Source organism: Schistocerca serialis, chromosome 3, assembly GCF_023864345.2.
Source record: "Schistocerca serialis cubense isolate TAMUIC-IGC-003099 chromosome 3, iqSchSeri2.2, whole genome shotgun sequence".
Taxonomy (NCBI): domain Eukaryota; kingdom Metazoa; phylum Arthropoda; class Insecta; order Orthoptera; family Acrididae; genus Schistocerca; species Schistocerca serialis.
In genome coordinates, this window is record NC_064640.1 from 322,245,707 (window position 1) to 322,261,463 (window position 15,757).

Genomic DNA, 15,757 nt, shown 5'->3' on the forward strand with positions numbered 1-15,757 from the left:
GGAGCACGAGGATGTAAAGAGCAACTGATAATTGATACAGAGGTGACATATCAAGCAAAAACTAAACAAAGGTCCCTACACTACGCATACATTGATTACCAAAAAGCCTTTGATAGTGTACCCCACTCATGGTTACTACAGATATTGGAAATATACAAAGTAGATCCTAAATTGATACAGTTTCTAAACACAGTAATGAAAAACTGGAAAACCACACTTAATATCCAAACAAATTCAGATAACATCACATCACAGCCAATACAGATTAAGCGTGGAATATACCAAGGAGACTCATTAAGTCCTTTCTGGTTCTGTCTTGCTCTGAACCCACTATCCAACATGCTAAATAATACAAATTATGGATACAATATTACTGGAACATACCCACACAAAATCACACATTTGCTATACATGGATGATCTAAAACTACTGGCAGCAACAAATCAACAACTCAACCAATTACTAAAGATAACAGAAGTATTCAGCAATGATATAAATATGGCTTTTGGAACAGACAAATGTAAGAAAAATAGCATAGTCAAGGGAAAACACACGAAACAAGAAGATTACATATTGGATAACCACAGCGACTGCATAGAAGCGATGGAAAAAACAGATGCCTATAAATATCTAGGATACAGACAAAAAATAGGAATAGATCATACAAATATTAAAGAAGAACTAAAAGAAAAATATAGACAAAGACTAACAAAAATACTGAAAACAGAATTGACAGCAAGAAACAAGACAAAAGCTATAAATACTTATGCTATACCAGTATTGACCTACTCATTTGGAGTATTGAAATGGAGTGACACAGACCTAGAAGCACTCAATACACTTACACGATCACAATGCCACAAACATAGAATACATCACATACATTCAGCAACAGAAAGATTCACATTAAGCAGAAAGGAAGGTGGAAGGGGATTTATAGATATAAAAAACCTACATTATGGACAGGTAGACAATTTAAGAAAATTCTTTCTAGAACGAGCAGAAACTAGCAAAATACACAAAGCAATCACTCATATAAATACATCAGCTACACCATTGCAATTTCATAACCACTTCTACAACCCTTTAGATCACATAACATCAACAGATACAAAGAAAGTAAATTGGAAAAAGAAAACACTACACGGCAAGCACCCGTATCATCTAACACAGCCACACATCGATCAAGACGCATCCAACACATGGCTAAGAAACGGCAATATATACAGTGAGACGGAAGGATTCATGATCGCAATACAGGATCAAACAATAAACACCAGATATTACAGCAAGCATATTATTAAAGATCCCAATACCACAACAGATAAATGCAGACTTTGCAAACAACAAATAGAAACAGTAGATCACATCACAAGCGGATGTACAATACTAGCAAATACAGAATACCCCAGAAGACATGACAATGTAGCAAAAATAATACATCAACAACTTGCCATAAAACATAAACTAATAAAACAACACGTTCCCACATACAAGTACACACCACAAAATGTACTGGAGAATGATGAATACAAATTATACTGGAACAGAACGATTATAACAGATAAAACAACACCACATAACAAGCCTGACATCATACTCACCAATAAAAAGAAGAAATTAACACAACTAATTGAAATATCCATACCCAACACAACAAATATACAGAAGAAAACAGGAGAAAAAATTGAAAACTACATCCAACTGGCTGAGGAAGTCAAGGACATGTGGCATCAGGATAAAGTCGACATTATCCCAATTATACTATCAACTACAGGAGTCATACCTCACAATATCCACCAGTACATCAATGCAATACAGCTACATCCAAAAATATATATACAACTACAAATATCTGTAATTATTGATACATGTTCAATTACCCGAAAGTTCCTAAATGCAATATAACATATACCATACAGTTACAAGGAAGTCACGCTTGACCGAGGTCCGCGTCACGTTCCATTTTTAACCAGACTTAAGTCTGAGAAAAAAAAGTCAATAATAATAATAATAATACCCGTGGAGGCCTGGGAAAAGAATAGGCCTCCGATATGTTCTGCCAGTCGTAAAAGGCGACGAAAAGAACAAACCACTAATAGGGCTGACCCCCCTTTTAGTGTGATTAGTTGGTTCAGGACAAAACTAATGAAGCCTCGGACAAGCGCTATCATGGTCGGGGACGACGCTTGAACCCTATCCCCGTCTACAATGGTAATGACACTGCTAGTGACACGGAAAATGATTTAAATCCAAATAGAGGTGTTTTGCAGGATATGCTTCCTGCAACCACCCTAGAAGGAAAACAAAGACAGAGGATGAGATGGTCAGATGATGCTAACCGACACCTTATGTTCTGTTATTACCAAGCAACAAACTTAGGAACCAACACAACTGGATAAAGATCACAAGTATACACAACATTTATTACCAGATACCCAGAATTAAAATTTTTAACAGAACAACGACTAGCTCATCAGATCCGTGTAATAATCAAAAATAACAGGATACCCCAGTCAGAATTAGAAAACAACAAACAACAAGTACAACAAATACTGGAACAAAATAACGTGCAATCAGAAGAAGAAGAAAATACAGTAATGGACTCAAACATCCCAGATCAAACAAACAAAGAACAACATGCATCAATTAAACAATCAGAGGAAAACAAAATTTTAAGACAGCCACCAGATCAAGCACAAATAGAACACGAAATAACCCACAAGTCGAAACAACAATAACAACTATCAACACAATCATACACAACAAAATAAATGAAAATACAACTATGGAAGAGTTACAACTACTGGTTTATATAGGAGCACTCACTACACTAAATATACACACTAGGCAGAAATCAGAACCAGCCAACACACAGAAGAAACCCACAAAACCAGCATGGCAACACAGGCTACAGATCAGAATAGAAAAACTGAGAAAAGACATCGGACAGCTAACACAATTTATAAGAAATGAAATATCAGACAAAAAACAGAAAAGGTTAGGTAAAATCTCACAACAAGAAGTGATAGAGCAACTAGATGAAAAGAAGCAGAAATTACAAGCATTGGCCAAATGACTTAGAAGATACAAAAAAAAGTGAAAATAGAAGGAAACAAAACCAAACATTCAACACAGACCAAAGGAAATTTTACCAGACAATAGGTAACACACACATTAAAATAAACAATCCACCAAACATAACAGACATGGAACACTTCTGGAGCAACATATGGTCAAACCCAGTACAGCATAAGAGGCATGCACGGTGGATACAAGCAGAAACAGACACATACAAGATGATACCACAAATGCCTGAAGTGATACTTTTGCAACATGAAGTCACCCAAGCAATTAATTCAACTCACAATTGGAAAGCCCCTGTAAAAGATAAAATAGCAAATTTCTGGCTAAAGAAGTTCACCTCAACACATTCACATCTAACTAAATTATTTAAAAGTTGCATTGCAGACCCATACACATTCCCTGATACACTTACACATGGAATAACTTATCTGAAACCTAAAGATCAAGCAGACACAGCAAACCCAGCTAAATATCACCCCATAACATGCCTACTGACAATATACAAAATATTAACTTCAGTCATTACACAGAAATTAATGACACATACAACACAGAACAAAATTATAAGTGAAGAACAAAAGGGCTGTTGCAAAGGAGCATGAGGATGTAAAGAGCAACTGATAATAGATGCAGAGGTGACATATCAATTTAAAACTAAACAAAGGTCGCTACACTACGCATACATTGATTGCTAAAAAGCTTTTGATAGTGTACCCCACTCATGGTTACTACAAATATTGGAAATATACAGAGTAGATCCTAAATTGATACAGTTCCTAAACATAGTAATGAAAAATTGGAAAACCACACTTAATATCCAAACAAATTCAAATAATATCACATCACAGCCAATACAGATTAAGCGTGGAATATACCAAGGAGACTCATTAAGTCCTTTCTGGTTCTGCCTTGCTCCGTACCCACTATCCAACATGCTAAATAATACAAGTTATGGATACAATATTACTGGAACATACCAACACAAAATCACACATTTGCTATACATGGATGATCTAAAACTACTGGCAGCAACAAATCAACAACTCAACAAATTACTAAAGATAACAGAAGTATTCAGCAATGATATAAATATGGCTTTTGGAACAGACAAATGTAAGAAAAATAACATAGTCAAGGGAAAACACACTAAACAAGAAGATTATGTATTGGATAACCCTAGCGACTGCGTAGAAGCGATGGAAAAAACAGATGCCTATAAATATCTAGGATACAGAAAAAAAATAGGAATAGATAATACAAATATTGAGGAAGAACTAAAAGAAAAATATAGACAAAGACTAACAAAAATACTGAAAACAGAATTGACAGCAAGGAAAAAAGACAAAAGCTATAAATACTTATGCTATACCAATATTGACCTATTCATTTGGAGTAGTGAAGTGGAGTAACACAGACCTAGAAGCACTCAACACACTTATACGATCGCAATACCACAAATATAGAATACATCACATACATTCAGCAACAGAAAGATTCACATTAAGCAGAAAGGAAGGAGGAAGGGGATTTATCGATATAAAAAACCTACACTATGGACAGGTAGACAATTTAAGAAAATTCTTTATAGAATGAGCAGAAACTAGCAAAATACACAAAGCAATCACTCATATAAATACATCGGCTACACCACTGCAATTTCATAACCACTTCTACAACCCTTTAGATCACATAACATCAACAGATACAAAGAAAGTAAATTGGAAAAAGAAAACACTACATGGCAAGCACCCGTATCATCTAACACAGCCACACATCAGTCAAGACGCATCCAACACATGGCTAAGAACAGGCAATATATACAGTGAGACGGAAGGATTCATCATTGCAATACAGGATCAAACAATAAACACCAGATATTACAGCAAGCATATTATTAAAGATCCCAATACCACAACAGATAAATGTAGACTTTGCAAACAACAAATAGAAACAGTAGATCACATCTACATTTATACTCCGCAAGCCACCCAACGGTGTGTGGCGGAGGGCACTTTACGTGCCACGGTCATTACCTCCCTTTTCTGTTCCAGTCGCGTATGGTTCGCGGTAAGAATGACTGTCTGAAAGCCTCCGTGCGCGCTCGAGTCTCTCTAATTTTACATTCGTGATCTCCTCGGGAGGTATAAGTAGGGGGAAGCAATATATTCGATACCTCATCCAGAAGTGCACCCTCTTGAAACCTGGCGAGCAAGCTACATTGCGATGCAGAGCGCCTCTCTTGCAGAGTCTGCCACTTGAGTTTGCTAAACATATCCGTAACGCTATTACGGTTACCAAATAACCCTGTGACGAAACGCGCTGCGGATTTACAATACTAGCAAATACAGAATACCCCAGAAGACATGACAATGTAGCAAAAATAGTACAACAACAACAACTTGCCATGCAATATAAATTAATAAAACAACACGTTCCCACATACAAGTATGCACCACAAAATATACTGGAGAATGATGAATACAAATTATACTAGAACAGAACCATTATAACAGATACAACAACACCATATAACAAACCTGACATCATACTCACCAATAAAAAGAAGAAATTAACACAACTAATCGAAATATCCATACCCAATACAACAAATATACAGGAGAAGAAATTGAAAAATACATCCATCTGGCTGAGGAAGTGAAGGACGTGTGGCATCAGGATAAAGTTGACATTATACCAATTATACTATCAACTACAGGAGTCATACCACACAATATCCACCAGTACATCAATGCAATACAGCTATATCCAAACCTATATATACAACTACAGAAATCTGTATTTAGTGATACATGTTCAATTACCCGAAAGTTCCTAAATGCAATGTAACATATACCGTATAGTTAAAAGGAAGTCACGCTTGATCAAGGTCCGCGTCACTTTCCATTTTTAACCAGACATAACGTCTGAGAAAGGAATTTATAATAGTAGTAGTAGTAGTAGTAGTAGTAGTAGTAGTAGGGACAAGGCTGCTTGTGCCCTCCACATAGTCGGATTATGAGCTGATGTTTGTGGACTCCACTGGTTACTGACATTGATCTTTCAGCATGACCAGTCCTCCTGACACCTTCACACCTAAACTGGCCTCCAGTCATTTGGTCATTCAGTGGAATTGTAAGGGGTACTACTGTCACATACTGGAACTGCAATACCTTATTTCCTCCTCTTTCGACAGTTTTCATAGCTCTCCAAGAAACACACTTCTCTGTCAACCATTCTCCAATGCTCCATGTTTATTGTTCTTCTTGTCGGGATTGTGCTGGTTGCAAGAGGGCATCTGGAAGGGTCTGTCCTTTGGTTTGTACAGATGTCAGTGAATGGATTCCTGTTCATACCTCAGTAGAGACAGTAGCTGTATGGGTGCAAACGATCTCAGTGATTACCACTTGGAATTTTTACCTACATCCAGGTGGGCCTCTTACTTATGTTGACTTGACCACATTAATCCAACAACTTTCCACTCTTTTCTTCTGTCTGGGGGCTTGAATGTGCACCAAGCCCTGTGGCAGAGTACCACTTCATCTGGTAGGGGCCTTCTAATTGACCAGCTTCAGCTGCACCTTGTTAATGATGGTTTTCCTACCCATTTCAGTGCCACCTTTTCAGCTTTCGATATAATGATCTCCTCCCCTAATCTTGTGGCTTTGCCACATTGGTCACTGCACAATGACCTTTGTGACAGTGACCACTTTCCGCTGATCCTGTCGTTTCCTTGCCACCGACAGACAAACCAGCTACCACATTGGGTGCTTCACAGAGCCAGTTGGCCTTTGTATGCCTGTGCTGTTACATTCACTGCCCCTCTGTTTGATTATATTGATGATGTTGTGCAAAGCATCTCAGACATGATCATTCACACTGCTAGAACTACTATTCCTCTTTGTAAAGTTCACCGCCACTATTGGCCGATGCCGTGGTGGACCAAAGACGTTGCAGTAGCTATTCAGGATCTCTGACAAGCCCTCCTACAATTCAAACAACATGCTTCAAAGACCAACCTTATCACTGTTAAGTGACTTCATACTAAGGCTTGTTATCTAATCAAATGCTGGGAGCACTATGGCTCGTTCAAAGGGATGTATGCCTCTTCATCTCAGGTTTGGGCCGAGTTCCTTGGTTTTATTGGCTGCCAGCACTCAATAGCCATTCTGGGTCTTGTCCAACAGGGTGGTCTTTTAACAATTAATTGGTTCATGCAGATCACCTTGTGAACAGCATCAGTGTCTTCTTCATACAGCTACCTTTCTACTGCAGAAGCAACAGTTTGACGACATCCCCTTGTGTTTCACTTCCCACCAAGCTGAGTCCTATAATGAACCATTCACTGACGGGGAACCATTCCAGGCACTTGTCCCGTGACCTGATTCAACTCACAGTCAGATGATCCAACACCAGAATGTTCCCCAAATGCAACTCTGCTCAGGGTCTTCAACAATATTTGGCTCCAAGGAGCTTTCCCCTTTCAATGGGGAAATAGCATAGTTGTCAGAGTCCTTAAGCCATGCAAGAACCCAACATCTCCTGACAGTTACCAGCCGATTAGCGTGACCAAATTACTCTAAGTTGCTTGAAACTATGGTTTCCTGCAGATTATGGTGTGTTCTTGAATCTCGGAGCCCCCCCCCCCCCCGTTAGTGTGGTTTATGGGAGGGATGATCCACAACTGTCCATCTGGTTAGGGTGGAAGGAGCAATCTGACAGGCTTTTTCTAAATGCCAACACCTTGTCACAGTCTTTTTTTTGACCTGCATAAGGTGAATGTCACCTCTTAGTGCCACCACATTTTACTTACCCTCCATGACTGGGGTTTTGAGGTTCTCTACTGGTTTTTATTCATCAGTTCTTATCCCACTGGTTGTTCTGGGTTAGAGTCAGCACTTTACTCAGGTCACCATGGAGCCAAGTGAACAGTATCCCACAGGGCTCTGTGTTGAGTGATGCACTCTTCCTCATTGCCATCAGTGGGGTAGTGACCTTTCTTGAGCTATTGGTCACATCTGAGTTGTATGTCAACAATTTTTTTTTTTTACAGCTCCCACTTGGAAGCCTCTGTGGAATGCCAGCTTGAGGTGTATTGCGGTGATCCTCCGCATGGTCTCTTTTCCACGATTTCCAATTCTATCCTTCAAAAACGCGGGTCATGCATTTCTGCCATCATACACAGCACTTCCTGACTTGGAATAGACTTGGGTACCCAGCACCTGGACATTGTAGCACAGTCCCATTCCTTGGGCCTCCTTTTTGACAAAAAGCTGACTTGGCTGCTCATATTTGTCAACTGAAGACTGGCTGCATGTGGAAGTTTAATGCTCTCTGCTTCCTCACCGACAAATCTTGGGGTGCAGATCACGCTACTCTTACCTGTGTTTAACAGGCCCTGGTTTCGTCCCAACTGGACTATGGTTGCCAGGTTGATGGCTCAGTGGCTCCTTCAGCTTTAAAACTGTTATAACCAGTCCACCATCATGGTGTGCATCAGGCCACTGGTTCCTTTCAGACTAGTCCTGTAGACAGTCTCCATGTCGAAGTGGGGATCTTCCCTCTGTAGATTCGACAGTACCAGCTCATGGTCTCCTATGCAGTCATCATTTGACAATTCCCCAATCCTCCCACATATTCTATTCCCTTTGTATACATGGGGTATCATCCTCCTGATACCCACCATCAGGTGGGATTACCTGCTGGAATGTGCCTCGCTTCCCTCAGCAAAGATCTGAAGCTGCTGTCCCTGGATTGTGCTCCCCATGTTTTCTCGTGCACTCCACCTTGGATGGTGTCCAGGTCATGGACCAGGGTCAATATCTTCCAAGGCCCTAAAGTTTTGGTCGCCCGCTTGACCTTTTGTCATCTGTTATGTCCTAGTTTTTGAGGAGTTCCATGGTGCTACCATCTTTTTACACTGAAAGCTCTAGAACTGTGGATCTGATGGGATATGCTTTTGCATCTCCTGCCGGTATGGAATGCCGTTTGGTCCAGGGAACATGTAGTGTGTTTATGGCAGAGCTGACAGCTGTTAGCAGAGCCTTCAGTTTTATTAAAGTGGCCTCCCATGACCGTGTTTTAATATCTACTGACTCAGTGACTAGTCTGCAGGCCATTGACTGATTCTGTCCTTGCCACTCTTTGGTCTCCACTATTCATGAGTTTCTTGCTTACCTTCATCAGGCTGTCTGCTCAGTTGCCTTTCTGTGTGTCCCAAGTCATGTGAGTATCCTAGGGAATGAACTGGTTGGCCATCTGGCTAGAGAAGCACTTACTCACTCTCCTGGCACTTTTCTGTTGCCAGATGTGGATTTCTCACTGCATGTGAGACCTCCGCTCACTTAGAAATGGAACGACATCTGGTAGGCTGCTGCCCCATCTGAAAAAATTCTGCACAGTCAAGGAGACTACTCCAGCATGGTGCTCCTCCTTCACTTTTCCCAGAAGGAATCCACAGTCCAGTTCTGTCTCCGCATTGGTCATAACAGGTTGACTTGTAGTTTCCTTTTGTGTAACGAGCCATTCCTGATTGCAGCGGTGAAGCCTTACAGACAGTAGCTTGTATCTTGGCGGAATGGCCTCTCGTTTTGGCCCTCCATGGTAAGTGTAGTCTCCCAGACTTGTTGCCTCTAATATTGAGAGACAGGTCACAGATTGTTGAAATGGTTCTAAGTTTTCTTTGTGAAAGTGGTTTTCATTCTCAGTTATAAGGTTTTACGGTATTTACTCGAATCTAAGCCGCACTTTTTTTCCGGTTTTTGTAATCCAAAAAACCGCCTGCGGGTTAGAATCGAGTGTAAAGCAAGCGGAAGTTCTGAAAAATGTTGCTAGGTGCCGCCACAACTAACTTCTACCGTCGAATATATGTAGCGCTACACAGGCATCCTTTGTAGGCACAAAGATAAATAGTGGCGCCAAAACCTCTGCGTCAGTAAAAAAAAAAAAAAATAAAAAAAAAAAAAAAAAAATTGTAAGACGAGCTTTTTTTTCTCCACCCGAGTTTCGACCACTGCTTTTTCATACGTTATCCAACGAAGTAAATACAAATTCCGTATTGTTCATCTTCGAATGTGGCAGAATTTCAATGTACTATGAAAATCCAACTGGCAAGACTGGGATTTTTGTCAATATGGCCAACTCTACGTTCTGAATTTTTTCCTACCTGTGAGAAGAGATGGTTGCTAATAGGAACCTGATGAAATGTGAATCACATGCAGTATTCTCTTCACCATAAGAATAATATGAATATAAAAATTTTGCCATGTATTCTTTCGTGTTTGCTTCTTTCTCATTTAAATCCTGTCTGCCTAATAAACTACGAAACTAGAGTGAGCCAACAGCAAACGCGGAAGAATATACGTACCGTGTCATGTTTATATTCGTATTACTCTTATGCCTAATAGTGATACAGTCAGAAATGAAGCACGGCAACTGACTAGATTTTTAAATCTAAGGTGACTAATTTCTGTGCAGAATTTGATGTACTAAAGAAGCGGCCGCAAAGATTTTCAAACGGAGAAAAATTTTCGCCAAACTCTCGTTCAGAACATGTTCTATCATACGCAGTCTATTATTTGGTTCTTGTTGATCATTATCAAAGAAAGCAGCAGTGTAAGTAACAACAAATAGCAGTCTCTTGCCATTGTTTCGCTAATGAGATGATTCCTCTCTTTTTTTAATTGTAGGCGGCGGTAGCGCGCACAAAAGCAAGCCATGCCACGAGCAGCGACAGGCCGTAAACACGCACTATCAGAATGCGATAAACAATGCATGACACAGTATAGTAATGCATTTTCAGCTTAGAGTGACTGACGTAAACACCTATAACATAGAAAACGGCACTTATCAGATCAAAGCAAAATAAGCAATCGATTCAAACCAGACGAAGCACGTGAAAAAGGAAGGGTATCCGTATAAATACGGACGGAGCACCTGACGCATAGCAATGGCTACCTGGTAAAGCTTAACTGCTAAGCTTACAACTCGAACCAAACTACTGTAGCTGTATCGTCATTCATTCGACCTAAATTGTGTCTCATATTACAATGGACCAACTTTGTTTCGATTTGGAGGTGCGGCCTAAAACTTTTCCCTCCCCTTGAATTTCGAGGCTCAAATTTCAGGTGCAGCTTAGATTTGGGATTTTTTTTTTTCCTTTATTTCGAGGCTCATTTTTCAGGTGCGGCTTAGATTCGAGTGCGGCTTAGATTCGAGTAAATATGGTAATTTGCTCTGTAGCAGGGCCAAGGTGGTTGGGGATGGGATGCCTCCCACTGCATGCTAGGTCTGATGGATCCCTGATCCTACCTCCTTGACTAGGCTACTCTTTTATCCCTTTTTTACTCTCTTTTAATAACTTTTAGATTTGCTTGGCCTCCTTTCTGCCACACGTAATTTTAAATTCTAGATGTAGCACACTGTTGAATACTGAGCAGACTAGACTAATGAATCGGATGGGACAACTGTGGGTGGGTATTTCGTGTTACATGCAGAGACCTGGGATACACACCTTCCGACTTTTCTGTTTCCTTAACCATGCTTCTATTATTGATGGAACAAAATCTGTCCATTATTTTTCTTGCCTTCTCATTTTTACTGTTATGACTGTCCCGAATAGATCAGAAAATGTTCTCAGTGGATGCCTTTACTTCTGGATGCATCCATCTTGGTTCAAGGGACTGATGACCTAGTTGTTTGGTCTCGTAACCAGCCCCCCACCCCCTCCCCCATGTGGCCCCCTCAGCCAACCGACCAACCAACCAAAGTGTCACATTCATGAGAGTAATATTTCAAACAACATGACAGTGGCTCACACGGCTATGTTTAGTAAAAATTTCCTTGCATGTGGCCCCCTCAACCAACCAACCAACCAACCAACCAACCAACCAAAGTGTCACATTCATGAGAGTAATATTTCAAACAACATGACAGTGGCTCACACGGCTATGTTTTGTAAAAATTTCCTTGGTGGGTGAAATGATTTGTTACAGAATAATGTTATTTATGGTGTGATATGTTGTATTAAAATTGTGACAAAATCTGTATTTCCTAAATCATGTCACATCTATCCCCTTTGTTTTGCTGTTTCCTGTCCCATGCCCTCACTGAAAATATAATGCTCTGCTACAAAATTAGGGAACATTTTAGTCAACTGTGATATTTAATGACCTGTTAGAAGAGTGTGTGATAGTAAAGGGAAAAAGTACACTATTTTATTTGGATGATTTTTCTCTGCTTTGTCTATAATTCTTTATAGCAGATACAGCCATGGTTTGTACAGTCGAATTCATTCCATAAATCACAAAAGATGATTCTAAATTTCAACTAATTATCATGTTTTGTAGAGAAGAGCAAATTAATTTTTCACTTGATAAGCCATAACTGCATTTGAATTGTCATTTCAGTAATGAATGACACCTGCTGAAGCAGGTGAGTATTCTTTTGGGAATAGGTTTTTAAGAATGATTTAAAACGTCAAAAATGACATAGCTAAACTGGTCCATATTTACATTTTCTTTTTCACATATCTTGTATTAGGGATTGTAATATTGAATGTTTTAAATTTTTTAACAAAATATAACCAGATGTACTCATAATCTTGAAGTACTTGCATTGCCAAGGGGAAAAAAATAAACCTACAATCAAATAAAGATAAAAAAATCTGTCAGGTTATGTGCGTCAGCATAGACACAATCAAAATGTGACACCGATGATAACTTTCTAACCCAGATATTCATTCATCCAGGAACAGAGAGGAGAGGGTTGAAAATTTGAATATCAAGAGGGAAGATCATGTAGAACAGCAAGTGAAGGGAGATAGAGCATTATGGTGTTTCAAATGTTTTGTGTCTCCATTGATGTAGTGACCTGGCTAACTATCCTCCTTTGTGGCAAAATAATTAATTTTCTTTGAACTCTCTTCTTTTGTCGTGCTATGAAGGGATACCTATCCAGAGTGAAAGCTGTGGTTTGTGTTGTCCTGTTGTTTTTGTTTGTTCTTGTGACATAAGTTAACCAAGAACTTTTTATAATATAATTTGTATTTTACTAACATATGTAAATGTGAACATCTTTATTCGATATTTAAAAGGAATATATTAAAGACTAATTTTTCTGTAAAGCATAGTTGTTGCAATAGACTGAACACAAATTGACAAATCTACAATAGCGGTTACCATTAGGAAGACATGCATTTATGATTCAAGAATAATGTAATGTTGTTTCTGTTCTTGGTGGTGTCCTCAGTCAGTTGGTGACTTATTCCCATTAATAAATTGTTACAGACAAAAGATAAATCACCTGATGCAGCAGCCTGGTTAAGTGGAATAATAAAAAAATTACTTCTTATAATTTCTCGCCCTGCTCGTTTACTGGAGTGCTTAGAGTTTGACCCTGAAGAATTCTATTTACGCCTGGAACAAGCTGAAGGCCAAGCTAAAACATCGTATGGAATAAAGGCAGAAATAGCTCAGTATGTCATCAACAAATTGGGTTTAACAAGAGATCCCATAGCAGGTTTGTAGTATTGTGAATTTAAGTTACAGTTTTTCTACGTTTTGTATTGTTAGTATATTACAAGTGTTTCAAAATTACATTAAACATGTAAATATGAGAAATTTTATAACTCTTGACAGTAGTGCTTAATTTTGTACAGTTACATTACCAGGTGCTCTCAAACATGTTTACCATCATGTTTTACCCATGAAAACCAGAAGTACATCTACATCTACATCCATACTCCGCAAGCCACCTGATGGTGCGTGTCGGAGGGTACCTTGAGTACCTCTATCGGTTCTCCCTTCTGTTCCAGTCTCATATTGTTCGTGGAAAGAAAGATTGTCGGTATGCCTCTGTGTGGGCTCTAATCTCTCTGATTTTATCCTCGTGCTCTTTTCGCAAGATATAAATAGGAAGGAGCAATATACTGCTTGACTCCTAGGTGAAGGTATGTTCTCGAAACTTCAACAAAAGCTACTGAGCGTCTCTCCTGTAGAGTCTTCCACTGGAGTTTATCTATCATCTCCGTAACGCTTTCGCGATTACTAAATGATCCTGTAACAAAGCGCGCTGCTCTCCGTTGGATCTTCTCTCTCTCTCTTCTATCAGCCGTATCTGGTACGGATCCCACACTGGTGAGCAATATTCAAGCAGTGGGCGAACAAGTGTACTGTAACCTACTTCCGTTGTTTTCGGATTGCATTTCGTTAGGATTCTTCCAATGAATCTCAGTCTGGCATCTGCTTTACCAACGATCAACTTTATATGATCATTCCATTTTAAATCATTCCTAATGCGTACTCCCAGATAATTTATGGAATTAACGTCTTCCAGTTGCTGACCTGCTATATTGTAGCTAAATGATAAAGGATCTTTCTTTCTATGTATTTGCAGCACATTACACTTGTCTACATTGAGATTCAATATCCATTCCCTGCACCATGCGTCAGTTCATTGCAGATCCTCCTGCATTTCAGTGCAATTTTCCATTGTTACAACCTCTCGATATACTACAGCATCATCCACAAAAAGCCTCGGTGAACTTCCGATATTATCCACAAGGTCATTTATGTGTCCTACGACACTCCCTTGCAGTACACCTGAAATCACTCTTACTTTGGAAGACTTCTCTCCATTTAGAATGACATGCTGCATTCTGTTATCTAGGAACTCTTCAATCGAATCACACAATTGGTCTGATAGTCCATATGCTCTTACTTTGCTCATTAAACGACTGTGGGGTTGTATCGAATGCCTTGCGGATGTCAAGAAACACGGCATCTACCTGGGAACCTGTGTCTATGGCCCTCTGAGTCTCGTGGACGAATAGCGCAAGCTGGGTTTCACACGACCGTCTTTTTCGAAACCCATGCTGATTCCTACAGAGTAGATTTCTAGTCTCCAGAAAAGTCATTATACTCGAACATAATATGTGTTTCAGAATTCTACAACTGATCGACGTTAGAGATATAGGTCTATAGTTCTGTACATCTGTTCGACGTCCCTTCTTGAAAATGGGGATGACCTGTGCCCTTTTCCAATCCTTCGGAACACTACGCTCTACTAGAGACCTATGGTACACCGCTGCAAGAAGGGGGGGGAGGGGGGGCAAGTTCCTTCACGTACTCTGTGTACAATCGAACTGGTATCCCATCAGGTCCAGCGGCCTTTCCTCTTTTGAGCGATTTTGATTGTTTTACTATCCCTCTGTCATCTATTTCGATATCTACCATTTTGTCATCTGTGCGACACTCTAGAGAGGGAACTACAGAGCAGTCTTCCTTTGTGAAACAGCTTTGGAAAAAGACATTTAGTATTTCGACCTTTAGAGTGTCATCCTCTGTTTCAGTACCATTTTGGTCACAGAGAGTCTAGGCATTTTGTTTTAATCCACCTACCACTTTGACATAAGACCAAAATTTCTTAGGATTTTTTGCCAAGTCAGTACATAGAACTTTACTTTCGAATTCATTGAACGCCTCTCGCATGGCCCTCCTCGCACTACATTTCGCGTAGTGTAACTTTTGTTTGTCTGCAAGCCTTTGGCTATGTTTATGTTTGCTGTGAAGTTCCCTTTGCTTCCGCAGCAGTTTTCTAACTCGGTTGTTGTACCACGGTGGCTCTTTTCCATCTCTTATGATCTTGCTTGGCATATACTCATAAAATGCATATT

The 15,757-nt window shown here is 39.6% G+C and overlaps 1 protein-coding gene across 4 annotated transcripts in view; it reads left to right on the plus strand.

The window, feature by feature from the left end:
* Positions 1-15,757, plus strand: part of LOC126470135 (microtubule-associated serine/threonine-protein kinase 2) — a 268,713-nt gene that overhangs the window by 87,267 nt on the left and 165,689 nt on the right. For all 4 annotated transcript variants that reach the window (XM_050097751.1, XM_050097750.1, XM_050097749.1 and 1 more), the window contains exon 9: positions 13,371-13,602. In XM_050097751.1, the coding sequence (XP_049953708.1) occupies positions 13,371-13,602 (232 nt within the window). The remainder of the gene's footprint in view (positions 1-13,370; positions 13,603-15,757) is intronic.